This window comes from Planococcus citri, chromosome 5, assembly GCF_950023065.1.
Source record: "Planococcus citri chromosome 5, ihPlaCitr1.1, whole genome shotgun sequence".
NCBI classification, from domain to species: Eukaryota; Metazoa; Arthropoda; class Insecta; order Hemiptera; family Pseudococcidae; genus Planococcus; species Planococcus citri.
The window spans coordinates 5,115,044-5,135,303 of record NC_088681.1 but is presented as its reverse complement, the minus strand read 5'-3'; the positions used below and the strand labels follow the sequence as shown (position 1 = coordinate 5,135,303).

The window sequence follows — 20,260 nt, the reverse complement described above, 5'->3', positions numbered from 1 at the left end:
CCTCGTCTTATTCTGCATGCCCAACACATTTTCCCATAAGTTTTCTAACAAAGTTGTCTGTTTTCAGATTGCAGATATGCATACATAATAGACAATTAAGTTATGATAATTTTTGACTCACTTAAAAGTTCCAGTATGTTTAAACCACTGCACTTCCAATTTGCGTTTTAAAATTGAAAAAAAAACTACAGGGTCCAGTGCCCACACTTGACATTGAAAATTACTTCGAAGAGGTGCTACTTAATTACCTATTACGGATGCGTTTCGATAGGTACCACCTACGTCGCCTTCGCCCTTCGGGCTTACCAAAATATACAAACAAATTAATTACATATATATCCAGTTCTATTTTATGAACTAAATATAATTCGTAAATAGGTGGATACATATGAGTAGATGTGTAGTTTAGTAACGCCCGAGTACGAGAATGTATTGTTCATGAAACGTCAAAACGTGCCGCGTAATGCGTATACCTATTCTTTTGTGCGATTTTTAAAGATCGAGTAGGTAATACTTGTAGAATTAGTAATCCAAAGTGCCCTCTTCAATTTTCCTATCAGTTTCATACTTATTTTTAATATTTCTACCATCACGGCGATTTCACCAGTGCGTAATTAGCCTTTCAATTGTGGGTGAGTACGAAGTTTATATAAGTACATACATACCTACTACAAACGTGTTTAAAATATGTATTATGCAGGTTAGGGTAGACCCCTCCCCCTCCACAAAAAAACCGCTGCGAATATTGACCAAGTTTGAAAGTTACTGAGAAAATTTTTAGCTCTGGATGTGCACCTGGAGAACAGCTTTATTGGGCTCTCAGAGAGGAGGCATTTTCGAAAAAATCGTAGTTTTTTCGCTCCTGTCGCAACACAACCTGTTTTCGGAAAATTTAGGCGGTAAAAAAAACGCATTTCCAAACTATAGTTTTATAGCCATGAAGCAACGGCCACCAATCGAAAAATTATGAAAAAATTATCTACCGTCGATAGATAATTGGATACAAAATGCGAAAACAATTTTTTTTTTCGTTCTTTTTTTTCAGATTTTGACTTTATTACACATTGAGGGGCCGTTGCTGCGGTGTAAAAAAAATGAAAGTTCACTTCTCTTACCTAACGGCACAATAAATAATAAAATTTGAAAATAATCACAAGTTAGTTCTGTCCTATAAGTGCCTAATCATAGCAATAGGCAACACTTTAGACATATTTACAATGAGCCTCTTCAAGGTTAAAATCGAGAGTGGGAAAATGGAAGGTTTAGAAGGACGCTAGGTAATACCTTTACCTACGTAGCTTTATTATGTAATTTTCGATAGAGTATACGGACGTGCGTTTGAACTGTTTCTTTTCTTTTATATGATATTTCAATCATGTTACTTTTTGTAATGTAATAGTCGAATAATTGAACATTAATTATAATGATTTAACTTTCGACTCGCGAGTGTAATTATTCCTCCGAATGGATTAGTTTTTATCTTCGAGTTCGAGTAATGACAATAATGGAGTAAGAGAATATTTACGAGTGCACCGGCTAGGGTGAGGCAAAGGCCTCTACCCTTAGCTATGGTCGGTATTTAGGTTCTTGCTCTGATAGTCTATAGAAAAGACTTCCTTTGATTTTAAATTAAAATGACCAAGGTAATGGTATAAATTTATTCTTCAATATTAGATAATCCATGTAAGGATTTTTAAACCTGACACATAATTCAGTTGATCTATGTAAAGATCTATCCGCCTTTAATAACCATATTTAATCTTCGAATTAAAACAGGATCGTAATTTATAATCACTCTTCGATGATCATATCGTGGGATATATCGCACCTTGGGAGTAATAAGGTCACATCTCAAAAAAAATTGATTTTGACATTTTTGCATTTTTGGGGTTTGTATGACCCCCCTCAACCAAAAATAACACTATGAGTTGTGTAGCAGCTCCCTCTAAGAACTACATGGCTGCTCATTCTAGTTACCAAAAACATTTGTTATTATTTTCGGTTGTTATTTATTTTTATCAAATATACATACGTTACGACTCAACGACTCATCAGCTCTTCCAAATTCATATGTACCATTACGGTACAAATTGGTGATCCCGACGTTCAACGCCTACTCAACACAGCGATGGAATTACGCCATTCCTAATCCAGTATCGTGTATCACAAACAAAATCATCTGTAAGTAAACTTGATTTCAATCACTCTCAACAAACGACAACGACGATGACGAAATCACTGACGCCACTTCGGCCAGAATAATTTCAATTTCAATCCACAAAATGACCAGCCTGGGTGCAAGAATCCGAAACGACGTGGAGTAGTGAGCCCCATACGCTATGTCAAAATACACTCGCCTCATCGGACAAATCAACCAACAATCTCAATGCAAATATCAAAAATTCAACTGTCAGTCTCCAGTAGTTCTCAATTTGCAATCTGGTCAGACATTCTCATAGATGCAACCTCAATCGTCCTGAATCAACATTTTTTCTGCAGAATCAACAAATTTCAACATCAGTCATCTACCACAACCAATTCAAAATCGACTCATTCTGTCTCATTGGTTTTCGAGATCGCGGTTTCTCCGCTGGAGGGGGAGTTATGTAGCAGCTCCCTCTAAGAAATACATGGCTGCTCATTCTAGTTACCAAAAACATTTGTTATTATTTTTGGTTGTTATTTATTTTTATCAAATATACATGCGTTACGACTCAACGACTCATCAGCTCTTCCAAATTCATATGTACCATTACGGCATTACGGTACAAGTTGGGTACAATATGTGGATCTTGTAAAAAACGCAAATGGCCTAACTCAAAATCCCAACAACATTGCAAGTTGTTTGGAGCTTTAAGGTGACATCTCAAAAAACTCCACCTTTTTTGAGCAAATTTCGTACATACAAAGTGTTAACAAACAGTTTTGATTGTTTTGAATGTTTTTCAGATAGAAATAGACACAAGAAGTGCATTTTTTATTGGTTTACACAAAATGGAAAAAAATTTTTAAATTAATCACTTTTCAGAAAAATGTATTTGCATATATAATGAAATTTTAGTTTTTTGAGAAAAACTCAAAAACTAAGCACTCTAGAAAAAAACTAACGACATTATGTCGACTGGAAATTTAATTTTCTACAAATTTGTTATCATGAAATTTTTTTTGGACGCTTCCTTTCGCCTCCACATCAACTTTAATGAAAGGTTCTAACTCAAAATGTTTTCCAAACATTGAAATATTTCCTCTTCAGGATTTCATTTTTCAAAGTATTCTTATGCTAAATGAAAGTAAGATACCCAATCTTTAAAATGAGATGCTATTCATTCCTCACAATTAATTATAAGTTGATGAAAATAATGTATCAAGTTTTAAAAAAGAAGAAAATCGCTCTCCTGTAAAATTTCATTTTTTTGAGATGTGACCTTATTACTCCGGAGGTGCGATATGTATTCCCAAAATGTGCTTTTAGCTTACAAGGGTACCTCTTGAGGTGTCCGCCTCCGATTTGATTCTAAAACCCCAAAATCCAAATTTTCAGCTGCCCAAGTTCATTTTTCGATTTTTGGCGAATTTTTGAAAATCCAAAATTGACTATTTTGGTGATTTATGCTTTTTTTAAAAAAAAGTACGTACTTGATCAGTAAAAATGTTCAAAATGAGTCCTAAAACTGATATAAACCCCCAAATCCAAATTTCGACATTTCCAGCTATTCTGGAGGCTCCAGCGCTATTTTTCAATTTATCCAGAAATTTGAATTTGCTCCAGAAGGCGTGAATTTGAAGTTGAGCAGCTAAAAATCGAGTTGTGTGTTATACTCGACCTGTTTAACGACTTTATCCACATTTGAGCCGATTCGGGAGCGGACACCTCAAGAGTGGTCTTTTGACCAGCTTTTTTCATAATAAGAAATCCAAAATAATCAAAATTTTACCGTTTGCGAGGTAATTTTCGAAATTCGCGAATCGCTGTATTTTGAACACAACAAACCCCCTGAGGCCGAGTTCCGCCATTTCCAGCCATTCTGGAGCCTCCAGCGCGATTTTTAAATTTCTCCAGAATTTTCAATTTGCTCCAGAAGGCTTGAATATCGCACCTCGGGAGTAATAAGGTCACATCTCAAAAAAGTGAAATTTTACAGGAGAGTGATTTTCTTTTTTTCAAAAACTTGATTCATTATTTTCATCAACTTATAATCAATTGTGAGGAATGAATAGCATGTCATTTTGAAGATTGGGTATCCTACCTTCATTTAGCATAAGAATATTTCGAAAAATAAACTCTTAAAGAGGAAATATTTCAATGTTTGGAAAACATTTTGAGTTATAACCTTTCATAAAAAGTGATCTGGAGGCGGAGAAAAGCGTCCAAAAAAAATTTCATGATAACAAAATTGTAGAGAATTAAATTTCCAATCGACATAATGTCGTTAGTTTTTTTCTACAGTGCTTAGTTTTTGAGTTTTTCTCGAAAAACTAAAATTTCAATATATATGCAAATTAATTTTTCTGAAAAATGTTCTATTTTAAAATTTTTTTGTTTTGGAACAAACCTACAAAAAATACACTCCCTGTGATTATTTTACATCTTGAAAACGTTCAAAACTATCGAAACTGTTTTCTAACACTTTGTATATGCGAATTTTACTCAAAGAAAGAGGAGTTTTTTGAGATGTGACCTTATAACTCCAAACAACTTGCAATGTTGTAGAAATTTTGAGTTAGGCCCTTTGCATTTTCTACATGATCTAAGCAGCATACCCGACTCAAAGTGTTATTTTTGGTTGCAGGGGGTCATGCAAACCCCAAAAATGCAAAAACATCAAAATCGATTTTTTTTGAGATGTGACCTTATTACTCCCGAGGTGCGATATGAAGTTGGACAGCTAAAAATCGAGTTGTGTGCCATACTCGACTTTTTTAACGAATTTATCCTTATTTGAACCGATTCTGGAGCGGACACCTCAAGAGTGGTTTTTTGACCAGTTTTTTACCGGCTTTTCGAAGAAAAGTCAGGTACTGTATTTGTCTCAACTGTGACAGTTTCAGTCCGGAGTAAATTTTCTTTGCGTTTTGGGGTGTTGGGATCATTGTGGGACCATTAGTTTTTTTTCAGGTTTCCTTAAAGTTTATATATATATTTGCTCGCGACCAGACATGTCAACTATGCATGGCATATATGCTGAAAAGTGAACAAAAATTTAAAATTGGCATAATTTCTGTTCTAAATCACTTACCAAAATTTTATTTGCAGATTCAATCTAATAGGGTAAAAGCAGGTAATATGGGGTTGCTAGTAATACGGGGTACCCGCTTTTTTCGTATTCTGTGGGTGCTATCTAACAGGAAAAAATTTAAGGAGTGTTTTTAAATGATTCTAAGATGATCTGATCAGACCCGGAGGCGATTGGTCACGTGTACTCTTTTTTATTCGTCGGTGGTGACTTTTTCATGCAACCCCAAAACAGATACGTCAAGTTTTTTGAACGTTTTCGCGAAAAATACATATTTTTTTGAAATTTCAAGTAGAGTGTCGGAAAGAGCCATGATTTTACTATCTATTTCATATTTTACTTTTTCAGTGAGTCGTTTTTCTGAATTGAAAAAAAAATAGAACATTTTTGGCGTTAAAATTTTTACATGCTGGTAATATGGGGTACCTTGTTTTTTTGCAGATTTTTGACATATTCTGAACCAAAACACTAACAAATGTAAAAATTATGAATAAAAATAATTTTTCCTGTTTGTTTTATTCGTTTATTTTCATTTTTACAAATACTTCATGTTATCTGCCATTTTTTGGTAAATTTTCAACAATTTTTTTGAAAAATCAAAAAATTATGAAAAAAATCATGGGAAACCATGGTATGTGCGTGAAATAAATGTAAAAACTGGAAAACATTTTTGTTTGGCTTTTCAAAGGTCATTTCATTGTAGTTTTTATTGGTACCCCATATTAACTGCACTTTTTCAAAAATGTCGATTTTGAACTTTTTTTTCAAAAAAAAATTAAAAATAGTAAAAATGATTTTTAGTGGCCACAATTTTTATCACAGATGGGTAAATGTTTGAATTTTCGAATGTCGCAAAAATTTTCATTTTTCATCAATTTCTCTCCATTCAGGAAGAGTTTGAACTTATGTACCCCATATTACCTGCACTTACCCTATTTAAAAAATCTATGTGTTGAAAAAAGTATTCAGATTTTTAGGCTAAATTTTGAAGAAAAATTTTGAAAATGGAGTTGAAATAATTTGAATTTAAAAAAAGTTAAGACACCACAAGAAAGCTTGGACACCATAAAAATTTTTGATGTTTTTAATTTTTCCATGGGCCAATAAAATACTGAAAAATTTCAAGTCAAATTTGTTGTCGTGTACACTCAGGATCGATGTATTTGCATACATATCCACCAGCGCATCACATTCTACTTACTACAAATTGACTGTAGACCCTGCGTTCATCCTCGCGCCTTGATTTCTAAGCCATGCGCCCTCTGGTGGAAGTTTCTGAAAACTCATAGTTGACTTGTATAGTAAAATTAACCCATGACTTGTCAACTATAGTTGACAAGTAGGTCAGTCCACTTGTATAGTAAAATTAACCCATTGATTAGTTGACAAGTCTGGATACTAATACCTATATATATATATATATATATATATATTTGCTTGTGACCAGACATGTCAACTATGCTTGGCATATATACTGAAAAGTGAACAAAATTTTAAAATTGGCATAATTTCTGTTCTAAATCAATTATCAAAATTTTATTTGCAGATTCAATTTAATATTTAAAAAATCTATGTGTTGGAAAAGGTAATCAGATTTTTAGGCTAAATTTTGAAGAAAATTTTTGAAAATGGAGTCGAAGTAATTTGAATTTTAAGGAAGTTAAGACACCACAAGAAAGCTTGAACAGCATAAAAATTTTTAATGTTTTTAATTTTTCCATGGGCCAATAAAATACTGAAAAATTTCAGGTCAAATTTGTTGTCGTGTACACTCAGGTTCGATGTATTTAGATACATCTCCACCAGTGCATCACATTCTACTCACTACAAATCGACTGTAGACCCTGCGTTCATCCTCGCGCCTTGATTTCTAATCCATGCGCGCTCTGGTGGAAGTTTCTGAAAACTCATAGTTGACTTGTATAGTAAAATTAACCCATGACTTGTCAACTATAGTTGAGAAGTTGGTCAGTCCACTTGTATAGTAAAATTAACCCATTCAATAGTTGACAAGTCTGGATACTAATACCTATATATATTATATAAATATTCTAGGGGGTAAACTCGTAACTTTTTTCTAGATTAACCAGCAAACTCATAACGTTTTGACAAACTCGTAACCTTTTTAGGACGTGACTTTTCGATGAGGTGCCATATGAATCTACAAGGTGTGGGGAGTCTACTGGCAAAGTTTGAGCAGGGACGTGAGATTGCTGTTTATACAATTTCACTTTTGACTCAATTTTCAAATGAGTACATAGCCTAATTAACAGGTATGAGGATATGAGGAAAAGGTTTTTATTGCCAAGAATCATTTTTTACGTTTTTTACGTTCTTTTTGGTGATTTTGGTGGTTGAAGATGTCCTCTTTCACATGGCGTGGTCAAAAATCGTCTAAAATAAATTTTTGACTGCTGAATTTTAATTTTAAGTTGATTATACAGGTCCAAATTTTCGTGTTTTTCAATCTAAACATTGATTTTATGGGAAAAGTATGTACCCTAGGAAAAAAATGCAATGAAGGAAATTGTAGAGAATTAAATTTCCTTTCTGCTCAGAGCTGGTTATTTTTCTGTAGGATGCTTTGTTAAAAAAGCATTTGCGAAAAACAGAGACGTATGAGACTTTAAAAAAAAAGCTTTTCTGAAAAATTGATGTTTTGGCAATGAAATACCTTTCCACAGGTGACCCAAAAATCAAGTTAACGAATATAACGCGGCCTAACATCGAGTACTATCAGGCCTATGGGGTGATGCGTCGAGCGTATGCACAGCAACGAAGTTACAGAGGGGTCTTGAGATTGCTGTTTATACAAAACGTTATGAGTTTACCTGTATGCGGCTATATATATATGTGTTTATGTACCAATTTTGTGGCAGAGTAAACTCGAAACCTATGAAATTTTGAACAAAGTGCTTTATCCCTCCCGACTGGTGTATTGCCGAAATTTTGAGATTTCGAGTTTTATTAAAATCGGTTTAGGCGTTCCTTACAAGGGAAGCCCCCCACATGAGAATCTCCGATTTGAACGAAACTGGGACTGTTGGAAAGAGGACCTCAAAAAACACCCATCCACCAATTTTCAGCTGCTCAAGTTGATTTTTCGATTTTTGGCGAATTTTTGAAGTTTTGTGTACACAGGAAAAGATGTACAATTCACAAAATGGGAAAAAACTACAAATATCCATCTCTCCCGCGTATCAACTCCCGGAGCTCAAATTTGGGCAAAAGGTAGTCTTCTAGATACCTGATCGACTCATACCACCATTGGCCGGATCCGGCCTTCCGGTCAGTAAACAGAATTTTTTACTTTTTTTCTCATATTTTCGGTGAATTTGAAAAATAGCCGTTTCTCTCCACCACATGAATTTGAGCAGCTAAAATTTTGGCCGAAGGGTTTATGCTTGATACCTAATCGATTAATACTACCGTCGGCCGGATCTGGAATTTACATGTGAAAGCATATTTTTTGCCCACCTGGTTTTTTATGCCTGTCATTGGAAAAATTGAAAAACCTGTTACAGCAGCTCATCTAATGCACTTCCAGGGCACAAATTTTGGTCAAACGATCTGTGCTAGATACCAAATCGACCCGTGCTACCATTGGCCGGATCCGGCCTTCCAGTCAGTAAACAGCATTTTTTACTTTTTTTCTCATATTTTCGGTGAATTCGAAAAATGGCCGTTTCTCCCCACCACATGAATTTGAGCAGCTAAAATTTTGGCCGAAGGGTTTATGCTTGATACCTAATCGATTAATACTACCGTCGGCCGGATCTGGAATTTACATGTGAAAGCATATTTTTTGTCCATCTTATTTTTTATTACATGACAACGGAAGATTTCAATAAGAGTACAATATTACATCTTAAAAATCATAGGTCGATGTTATCGAGTCATTAAACAAAACGTAGCCTGAAATCAAGGTATGTAATTATTACAAAAATGTGACTCGATGAGGCAGTGCTGTATACAACTACTGCTGCCACACCAGCCACATTTTATCAAAGGCTGTCTATTGCATTCGGTGCATGTGCCTGCAACATTTCTCAAGTATTCGGCAGGCGTCGGAATTTTGTTTTTGGAAAAGGATGGTGTGGGTCTTTCGGACAAGTAGCCACATTTCTACCACGCATACTTGATCAATGGCTTGAAATTTTAGCTGCTCAAATTTATGTGGTGGAGAGAAACGGCCATTTTTCAAATTCACCGAAAATATGAGAAAAAAAGTAAAAAATGCTGTTTACTGACCGGAAGGCTGGATCCGGCCAATGGTAGCACGGGTCGATTTGGTATCTAGCACAGATCGTTTGATCAAAATTTGAGCCCTGGAAGTGCATTAGATGAGCTGCTGTAACAGGTTTTTCAATTTTTCCAATGACAGGCATAAACAACCAGATGGGCAAAAAATATGCTTTCACATGTAAATTCCAGATCCGGCCGACGGTAGTATTAATCGATTAGGTATCAAGCATAAACCCTTCGGCCAAAATTTTAGCTGCTCAAATTCATGTGGTGGAGAGAAACGGCCATTTTTCAAATTCACCGAAAATATGAGAAAAAAAGTAAAAAATTCTGTTTTCTGACCGGAAGGCCGGATCCGGCCAATGGTAGCACGGGTCGATTTGGTATCTAGCACAGATCGTTTGATCAAAATTTGAGCCCTGGAAGTGCATTAGATGAGCTGCTGTAACAGGTTTTTCAATTTTTCCAATGACAGGCATAAACAACCAGATGGGCAAAAAATATGCTTTCACATGTAAATTCCAGATCCGGCCGACGGTAGTATTAATCGATTAGGTATCAAGCATAAACCCTTCGGCCAAAATTTTAGCTGCTCAAATTCATGTGGTGGAGAGAAACGGCCATTTTTCAAATTCACCGAAAATATGAGAAAAAAAGTAAAAAATTCTGTTTTCTGACCGGAAGGCCGGATCCGGCCAATGATAGCACGGGTCGATTTGGTATCTAGCACAGATCGTTTGACCAAAATTTTAGCTCTGGAAGTGCATTAGATGAGCTGCTGTAACAGGTTTTTCAATTTTTCCAATGACAGGCATAAAAAACCAGGTGGGCAAAAAATATGCTTTCACATGCAAATTCCAGATCCGGCCGACGGTAGTATTAATCGATTAGGTATCAAGCATAAACCCTTCGGCCAAAATTTTAGCTGCTCAAATTCATGTGGTGGGGAGAAACGGCCATTTTTCAAATTCACCGAAAATATGAGAAAAAAAGTAAAAAATTCGGTTTACTGACCGGAAGGCCGGATCCGGCCAATGGTAGCACGGGTCGATTTGGTATCTAGCACAGATCGTTTGATCAAAATTTGAGCCCTGGAAGTGCATTAGATGAGCTGCTGTAACAGGTTTTTCAATTTTTCCAATGACAGCCCTAATAGAAAAAATACTAGTAGTTCAATGAAAAAAAAAGAACTAGTTGTAACTAGTGATATTTTGGCACTCTGATTAGTAGTTCAAACTGGTTAACTAGTAGTTGGAACTGATCAAATCGTACTTGAATTGCCCTCATTGAAAAATGCGAGAAAATATATTAATTAAATTAATTAATGGCTGAATCTACGTTTCTTCATTAAAACAAGCATAGTACAGCACAGTGCTAGGAAACCTCATCCTAAAAATCAATTTTGAGAGTAAAAAATTTTTTGCCCCAAGTAGGGCTCGAACCCACGACCAGTCAGTCACTCACTACCAGTTACACACTTACCTAGACCACTTGGCTATCCCCGCTGTTGGAAGTATAGGTACTAAAAGGCCAATATAATTGCTTTAACTCTGGACTTAGTAAATTTTTTGAATAGCAAAATTGTTTCATGAAGTATATTTCTCCTGTTATTCATACACTATCGCTGGGCTTATGTATGATGACAACAAAATTTCATCATGCTGCACTCATCACAAATGTAGTTTTTCAATTTAATTTGTATTTTTTGAAAAAATGATTGCATTATTTTTTAATGTCATGATTTTTTTGCGGCTTACTTCCGCAATGAAAATTTTCATACCTATCACTAGAGCTAGGATTTTTATGATAATGCTTTTTTTTTCTAGCTGCACCCCATACGGCATAAATAGGTACATTTTCTTTGCAATTGATTTCATTCTGAAACGAATGGTGAAAGTTGATAGTTAGTGCTTTTTTTATGGAGGGGGGTGTGTGTTATGCTATAAAACCCCTATTTTTGGTTAAAAAGGCAGAAATTTTGCTTATTTTGTGTTTTTTTTTCATTGTTTTGACGCACTTGTTGGATAAAAAATTAGTAAAATTACAGCAATTAGGCCTACTTCCAAAAATACTAAAATTCATCAACTTTTTGCACATTTTTGAAAAAAAAATAAAAAAAATGAATTATTTCAAAAAAACGAGAGAAAAAAACTGAAAAATAAAAGTTTTATAGTTTTAATTTAGTTTCAGTTTTTCTTTATTTTTTTCATTTTCTTCTTTTAGTTCATTTTGGTTAATGTTGTGCATTATATTCAAGGCCTCGAGGGAGGTATCTCACTGGGTTTGAAAATAAAACCTTCATTTTGATATGAAACATGGTAGGATTTGATAGCACTTTTTTTGCCTTTTTCTTGCTTTTTTTATAGCATATGAAACGTGTCTGATGGCGCTTAAAATCCTAGCCCTACCTATCCCACATTTTACTGCTTTTGTTTATAGTATGTGTTTCCACTCATTTTCTATAAAATAAATGAATAATGAGAAGGGAGAATTGGCTGACATTAAGAACTGATAAGAACTGATAGTTGAACAGTAACAACTAGTAGTGATCCAGCACAAACTAGTAATCAGTACTGATAAATCAGCAGTGAATCAGTATGAACTAGTAGTGACGCAGTAATAATTAGTAGTAAGTACTGATAAATTAGCAGTGAACCAGTATGAACTGGTGGTGAGGTAGTACACACTAGTAATAAGTACTGATAAATTATCAGTTAACCAGTATAAACTAGTGGTAAAGCAGTACTTACTAGTAATAACTGGTAAGAAACTAGTAGTATTTTCACCTACTACTAGTATTTTTTCTATTAGGGAGGCATAAAAAACCAGATGGGCAAAAAATATGCTTTCACATGTAAATTCCAGATCCGGCCGACGGTAGTATTAATCGATTAGGTATCAAGCATAAACCCTTCGGCCAAAATTTTAGCTGCTCAAATTCATGTGGTGGAGAGAAACGGCTATTTTTCAAATTCACCGAAAATATGAGAAAAAAAGTAAAAAATTCTGTTTACTGACCGGAAGGCCGGATCCGGCCAATGGTGGTATGAGTCGATAAGGTATCTAGAAGACTACCTTTTGCCCAAATTTGAGCTCCGGGAGTTGATACGCGGGAGAGATGGATATTTGTAGTTTTTTCCCATTTTGTGAATTGTACATCTTTTCCTGTGTACACAAAACTTCAAAAATTCGCCAAAAATCGAAAAATCAACTTGAGCAGCTGAAAATTGGTGGATGGGTGTTTTTTGAGGTCCTCTTTCCAACAGTCCCAGTTTCGTTCAAATCGGAGATTCTCATGTGGGGGGCTTCCCTTGTTAGATATTTCAGATTAAGTGATTTTTTTTGCCATTTTTGCGTCCTTTTGCAGACTTCTTCATTAGTTCTGTTTTTGGTATACCTATTTTTAAATATTTTGCTTAGCAATAATCACTATAGTCTGTTCACCAAAAGAAGGTACCGAGTCTAAACGAAAAGTTTTGTATTTTCAGCCAAATATTTGCGTTGCAAATTCACTGAGAACTGAGGGTGCGTTTACTGTAAAGTACAAAACACATTATCATGTTACATAAATTGAAAAAGTATCTGGAATGAAGTACAAATTCTGATCTGGAATGAAATGAAATATTGAATAGGGGTATTTAGTTGAAATGAAATAGGAAAATTGAGGTGAAAATGAAATGTAGTATTGAAAATTTGAATAATCTCTTGCTGTTTATTGTAAGCGTACCTCGAATTCTCAATGATGGCCTCAATCGCAGCGCAAATATTTGGCCGCAAACAGAAAATTTTCTGTTCAGCTCGGTACCTTCTTTTGGTGAACAGACTATAACGTCTGTCTTTATACCCAAACGATTTCTCAGTTTATTTCTTGTTAGAAACTCGATGGAAAATCGGTTCAGGTGTTCCTTTGACATTTCAGCTTAGGTAGGCTTTGTTGATTTTTTTTGTTATTTTTGCAGACTTTTGCAGACTTCCTCATCAGTTTTGTTTTTGGTATACCTATTTTTTTTAAAGCATAAATGTTTTGCTTAGCAATAATCACTAATGTCTATCTTAATACCCAAACGATTTCTCAGTTTATTTCTTGTTAGGAACTCGATGGGTAATGATGGGCCGATTATTAATCGATTAATCGGGCCTGAAACTCTTTCGATTAATCGATTATTTTAAAAAAAATAATCGATCATGTTTTCTACGAAAAGTCGGTTCTCTCACGCTAGTTGCGTGAGTGTTTTTTTCATAATAAAAATATCCAAAAATTAAAGGGAGGCCCAAGAAAGGCTGGAAATGGCGAAATTCGCTCTCGTGTGGTTAATTAATGACTAGATACAGCAATTTGCAAAAATTTCAAAAATTTTCTCACAAACGAGGAATTTTTGGTTTTTGGATATTTTTATGACTAGACTCCGTGTATTTCGATATAATTAAAACACACACCTTAAATATACACACAATTAACGATGCATTTGATTAATTGTACCTTATGATATAAATAACGTTGCTGTACATATTCTACGTAAGTTAACAATACATGGTAATTGGTAATTACGACACAATGATGATAAAGTTGAAGCGTTCGCGACTAACCTTATTGAATATGCCCGAAAGTAGTATTATTTTAATTATAAACGATAATAAAGACTCTGAATAATCCTTTTATGAAGGAATTATTGGAAATATCATAAAATGCACATGAATATCAAAAATGATCGTTGAAGCTTTCCGCGAAGTAGCGACCATTGACAAAGATAACTAGGTATATGCGCCTAGTTATACCACAATGAAAGGACTAAGAAGGGAAGGTGTTTCGGCACCTACGGATTCCTAAGTAGTGATGAGAGCTACTCAATCTCCGAGGCTCGATGCTAGCTTGGAAGATTGAGTCACTCCCATCGCGAGTAGGGATATCTCATTTATGAGTAATTATACACATAGATGGGGACAGATATATGATATGTGGCAACACCTAGAGTTGCAAGGCATATTGCTCCCTCACAAACCCTAAAAGTGGCCTTGGATTTTGACAGCAATAGCATAGATCGATGCAGAATCTCAAATACTTATGTATGAGTACTTTCATTATACAGTCTCCTCCATGTAGGTAGTCGGATTAAATAGGACAAAACATGAAATTAACATGGGAAAAATCCGTTTTTGTCATTAACCAGTTGAGTTTCAAGAAAAATTAATGAAACGTTTTTTGTAGACATTAAAATAAGCCAGTTGACAAAGTTTATATGAAGTTTCTAGCTTCAGCAGCTTCTGAGAAAAGCTCGAAAAACTGATTTTTCCTATGCTAATTTTGCTTTCTATCCCCCTTAAAATAATGTAAACAAACCTTCTACGGATATTGTGACATCAGTACTTGGTAGCCCTATACATATATTGAGTGACTACAGATTTTTTTTTCAAAACTCGTTGAAGCATGATTTTTCCCCTGAAAAATGTGTTTTTTCGCTATTGTGAGCAAGGTAGGTGAGGTGGTTGACTCCTTTAATGGTGTCCAACAATGTTTCATCAAAATTTCAGAAATCCGAGGACAGGGGCATTTCACCTGTTTTACCCAGGAATACCCTTTCAGCTATCTTGATATAAGCACAAATACTTCTGCGCGTGTATGTTTTACGATCACGCGGTATAAATGAATTTTCAATTATTACACAATTCTGAGGTAAAATTTTACGCTGAACAACTTGGTTCTCTTCAATTTCCGCCATTTGTCCATATTTTTGGAGAAAAACGTAAAAAAAAAGTGTTTTTTTGAGAGTTTTTTGAGCTTTAAAGCTTGCCCCACCACTCCAAATGGCCGGGTGATGACTTCTATAGAAAGTAGGCCTAAAGATACATATTTGACGAGAAAATCGTTTTTGTATGTTTTTTCGTTCCGGAGTAATGTCGATTCAAAGTTTTCTTTTGTCCGCCCTTCTCCCCCCATGCGATGAAAAATTCTGAAAAAATTCAGGGAGGTATCCCCATGTACCCTCTAACTATATTCGTTTACAGAATAAATTTATTTTAATTACGCGCTGATACAGAATTTTTCCCCTGAAAAACGCTATTTTTGGCCCCCCCTGGCTGGGGGAGTGGGGAGGGGGCTATGAGCCCAAAATTATTTTTTGGGGGTACTGAACATACCCTGTGAGTTTCGTCAAAATCCGAGGTTAAGGGCATTTTGCCTATCTTATCCGGGGGCTACCCTTTACATATATTTAATTTTTAAATTTAAATTTAACGTTAAAGTTATGTCTACCTCTGATAACTTATCATTTTTCTATAGATTCAGATACGAATCAATGAAAGAAAAAAAGCAAAGTTACTACAGAGGTGATTCGACCGAACCTCTTAAATCGGATACAATTGGCCAAACAATCGAACAAGCTGCCCATGAACATGCCAATGAGACGGCCATACTAATACACGGAGGGCAAAGATTAACCTATGCACAAGTCTTGGAAAAGGTTTCACCAGAGCATAATTAAAATCAAATCCTTGCTACGTATACTGTACAGAGTTGTGATAGAATATCATTATTCATTTATAGATTGACACTTTGGCCGCAGCCTTGATAAATTTGGGCTTGAAACGAGGCGACCATGTGGCCATTTGGGGATTCAATACCATCGAGTGGTATTTATCATTTTTGGCTGCATTTAGAGCTGGTATTGTTGTGGTACGATTCAGTTTCCTTCTTCTTGAAGATATTCGTCTCTTGGGACACCTTTTTTACAATGTACTAGATTTGGACTATATGCTTTGTTCAAACAAACAGGTGAATTTGAACCCACTATTTGAAAGTCCAGAAGTTTTGGCTTGTTTGAATGCAGGTGATGTGAAAGCTGTAATCATGGATGAACAGCATAATGGGCGTAATTTCTACGATATTTTGAAAAAAGCGATCCCAAATATTCAAGAACATGATTATAATACCCATATCACGACCAAACATGCTCCGTTACTCAAAACTGTGGTGATGTTTAGTGAAACGACCTACAAGTGAGAAATTTTACAACCTATGACTCACATTGATGCTGCAGTCATGATTTTTGTTTTTTTAATAACTCTTTTTTATTCACAATAGGCCCTAATGATCAATGAATTTTTGTTTCAGAGGTGTCTTCAGATGGAGAGATTTATTCGCTACAGTGACCAAAGACCAATTACAAAATATCAGAAATACTCAACAGGAAATCAGCCCTTTTGATATTTGCAATATTCAGTTCACTTCGGTATTGAAACTTTTGAAAAAAATTGTATTCGGAAATTTACATCTTATCTACAGGCTGGATATTTTGATCATGTTCTTATAGGGAACCACAGGTAAACCAAAAGGGGTTTTACTAAGGCATCACGGTATTGTGAATAATGCCAGATTTGTAGGAAACCGCTTAGAACTGTTCAAAAAAGTAAGTAATTATGTATTTCAGATCAAAGAAGTCAACAAGGAAATAACCTCACCAAGTCACCTTCATCTTCACTTTTCTATTTTTTTTTTTTTTTTATAGAAAGGACAAATTTTATGCCAAGTTCCATTTTTTCACGCATATGGAATGGTAGTTGGAGTTTTTGCATCCATTGTAACAGGATCTACAATTGTTGTCGTAAGTGTCAAGTTTAGCCCAAATAAATCAGTAGACTCGATTATCACAGACAAGTAATAATTCATGCTCATTGATCAGACTACTCTGTTCTCAATAAATTTACTCGTTTCTTGGTGTTACAGGTGTACTGTGGTTTATGGTACTCCAACAATGTTCATTGATCTTATCACGATAGTGAAAAATAGATCTCAAAATGATCCTCAAATATACAAAAAAATATCCTCGGTTGAACGATTCTTCAGTAGTGGAGCATTAATTTTGCCAGACACAATCGTGGAAATGAAAAAATTATTCAAAAATGCTAAATTTTCGGTAATGATGAATTTTCTACTGTTGCACTCAGTGAGTCTCTTTTTTTGGGTCCCAATTCGAAAGCTGAATTGAATATTTTCAATGTTTTTTCAAAATTGATGAACACGGAGAAAAAGCATTTTTGTAGTACTTTGAGAGGGTAATCGACGAATGATGTCAAAATCAGTGCTGTCCCACTCAAAAATTAAAAAAAAATCGATTTAAAAACTTATAATTTACTCGTAATAATAACCACGATGTCCACGAGTAAAAATTCTCAGTTTTAGTCCTTTTTATGACGTAGAATAGCATCTATACTATAAAGCTGCAAGAAAAATAAATACCCAAAAAATACCCAAAAAATTCCCAGCCCGATCTATGGCACCTAGAGAGCTAATTTTTTTTTTAATCGACAGCTTAACTTCTCCAGAATATAGGAAAAATACGCGAGGGCAACATTTTTGGAATTAAAGGGCCCAAATTTTGAGTTGAAATGGGCTGTTTTTGCCGTTTTTTCAATTATTCTCAAATTTATCAAGAACGAAAAAAGCTAGAAAGGCGGTTAATATCTCATTTTAAAGAGCATTAAATCCTGAACATTTCCCTCGATTACATTACCCCTCTGGGGTTTTTAGTTTTTGAGCTATTTTGAATCCAAATTTGAATTAGATTTGAATTAAATTATCTCGAAAACTAAATATGCTAGATGGGTACTGTGAACGAGGGAAATGTTCGAAATCTCATGCTCTGTAAAATGGTGAAAACAGATTAGCAAAAAGTTGCTCAGATCGTGCGATTTTGATCGTTTTTTTATGGCATCTTAAAATAAAAAACCGTTGAGAGGATGCGTGTACTTATACACCCACACAAGCATACACACAACCACCAACGTAAATGTACCGGACAACGCGAGTCGCGATGCCATGTCGTTGTTATTCCAGACGGGATCACCCGACATGCGCGCGCATAAAAATCTCCCACTCCTCCAACAATGGAATTCATACAATGCGAGGATTATGATTTTTGCAAATCGAAATCGAATCGATGAAGCGTGAAATTGTCAACAGATATTATTGTTAATGTTAATCCGCCTGTCTTCGGTGCTTTGTTTTTGCATCTATCATGTATCATTTTTTTATAAGGTAATTCAAATCGTCTGTCTGACTGTCCATTTTAAGCAGGGATGTTCCGTAAATTTACACATGTAAATTTACCTTTATTTTACACGTAAAATTACGTAAATTTACACGTGTAAAAAAACTCCCTTTTTTTTACACAGTGTAAATTTACACTTTTGCCAAAAAAATGTGAAAAAACATGAAAAATCGAAAAATCAAATGATGTATAAATATTATTATTAGTGTTATGAATCTTGGAATCTTGAATAAATGATTATGATAAATGATAATGCAATGCATGCATTATGCTAAGTCTAAACCTTCTCTGAGTCTGAACTAGAATAAAAAATTGCCATCTTCTTTTATTTTAGATAGGGATAGGCCTATATAATGTGATAATGCGGACTCCGGACAAATTTACCAGGTTTTTAATTAATTTAACTTTATTTTATACTCATTTATAGAGTGTTAATAACTCAAAATGTTCTTAAATTCGTTTACAATCTTCACATAATCACTGTTATCAACATTTATTCCTGATTTCTGATTGGTTGAATTATTTTACACATATTTGGCGTAAATTTACACGAAAAGTGTAAATTTACACGTTTTTCGTGTAAATGTAAAAAAAGTTATTTTACATGTAAAGGAACATCCCTGATTTTAAGTACCTAAAATTTTTAAAAATTGTTGCTTGAAAAATGAAAATTCATTAAAAGTATTGGAGGTTGAAAAAAATTGTTCAGAGTGCTGAAAGTCGTTGAAAGTGGTGTGAAAACGAATAAAATGATTCCACAATGGCGTTTCAAATCCTAAGTTCGTAAGGAAAGGTACTTGGGGGCAAACCTCTTCTGAGAGTGAGCGAAGGGGGGGTTTGGGGGCGCAGCCCCCAAAAGCGAGTTCCGAGGGCGAAGCCCGAGGAACGAGTATGGGGGTTGGGCCGCGAAGCGGCCAGGGGGCGTAGCCCCCTAGTACCTTCTAATTTTGTTTCCAAATAATTATCTGAAATTGTCTTTTTTTTTCAGGTATATGGTGTAAGTGATGCTCGACTCGGTGAAAAAGTAGCAGCAGCTATAATTAAAACAGAAAAATCAAATTTGAGTGAATCTGATGTGAAACAATATTGTGAAGGGAGTGTAAGTCTTTTAGCCAAACAGAATACTTATCAACTGAATTTAAAAATAATCTGAAAACTAAATGATAGATGTAAACCAAAAAAAAAAAAAAAAAAAACATTAAAAAAATCCTATCTTTGATTTCAGATTGCATCGTATAAAATCCCAGAACACATACATTTTTGTGAAAAATATCCAAAAACTGCTTCTGGGAAAATACAAAAGGTGAAACTGAGAGAAATGACTGAAAAGAGCTCCAGGACAAAATATTAAAATAATAAATTAAAAGACAGTAATTATGTACCCATCTCATTTCTAATATGTAACTTTCCTTTTGTTCAGAAGTAATGAAATTGTGTTAAGTGAAAAACTAATATTTAATTTTGAATGTTTTTTTTTTTTTTTTTTTATTGTAGAATTTTAATAAATTTTTTCCTCATGGATTCATTTTTTATTATTTTTTTTAAATCAAATTCAAAATGCATTTTTTCCAGTATGACTCAAATTACTTAATTGTAGGTAAACTTATTTTATTTATGGAGATTAGAATGATTTTTTTTTTTTTAGAACCAATGTAGGATCAACTCGAGCAGCAGATGTGTTAATAAAATTGCATAACCAGTTAGCCGTAAATACGATGTATTGCGTATTTCGAATGG

General features: G+C 34.6%; 1 protein-coding gene across 3 annotated transcripts; it reads left to right on the top strand.

Moving 5' to 3' along the window:
- Window positions 1-382: 382 nt before the first annotated feature.
- LOC135846692 (medium-chain acyl-CoA ligase ACSF2, mitochondrial-like) lies at window positions 383-20,044 on the top strand. 3 transcript variants are annotated; one of them, XM_065365924.1, is made up of 10 exons: window positions 383-632; window positions 15,757-15,937; window positions 16,021-16,149; window positions 16,249-16,472; window positions 16,588-16,705; window positions 16,787-16,882; window positions 16,982-17,130; window positions 17,200-17,389; window positions 19,512-19,622; window positions 19,749-20,044. In XM_065365924.1, the coding sequence occupies exons 2-10, from the start codon at window positions 15,773-15,775 to the stop codon at window positions 19,872-19,874; spliced, it is 1,308 nt and encodes a 435-aa protein (XP_065221996.1). In that variant the 5' UTR covers window positions 383-632; window positions 15,757-15,772; the 3' UTR covers window positions 19,875-20,044. The 3 variants fall into 3 exon arrangements, with proteins under 3 accessions (XP_065221996.1, XP_065221999.1, XP_065221997.1); XM_065365925.1 differs by lacking the exon at window positions 383-632 and adding an exon at window positions 1,331-1,643; XM_065365927.1 differs by lacking the exons at window positions 19,512-19,622; window positions 19,749-20,044 and having other exon boundaries at window positions 16,982-17,077; window positions 17,200-17,383.
- Window positions 20,045-20,260: the final 216 nt, after the last annotated feature.

Coding starts and splice junctions, on each gene's coding strand:
- LOC135846692 (XM_065365924.1), top strand. CDS start 15,773: ATGAAAGAAAAAAAGCAAAGTTACTACAGAGGTGATTCGACCGAACCT. Junction 16,150..16,248: donor TTAGAGCTGGTATTGTTGTG/GTACGATTCAGT, acceptor TCAAACAAACAG/GTGAATTTGAACCCACTATT. Junction 17,390..19,511: donor TCAAAAATGCTAAATTTTCG/GTAATGATGAAT, acceptor TTTTTTTTTCAG/GTATATGGTGTAAGTGATGC.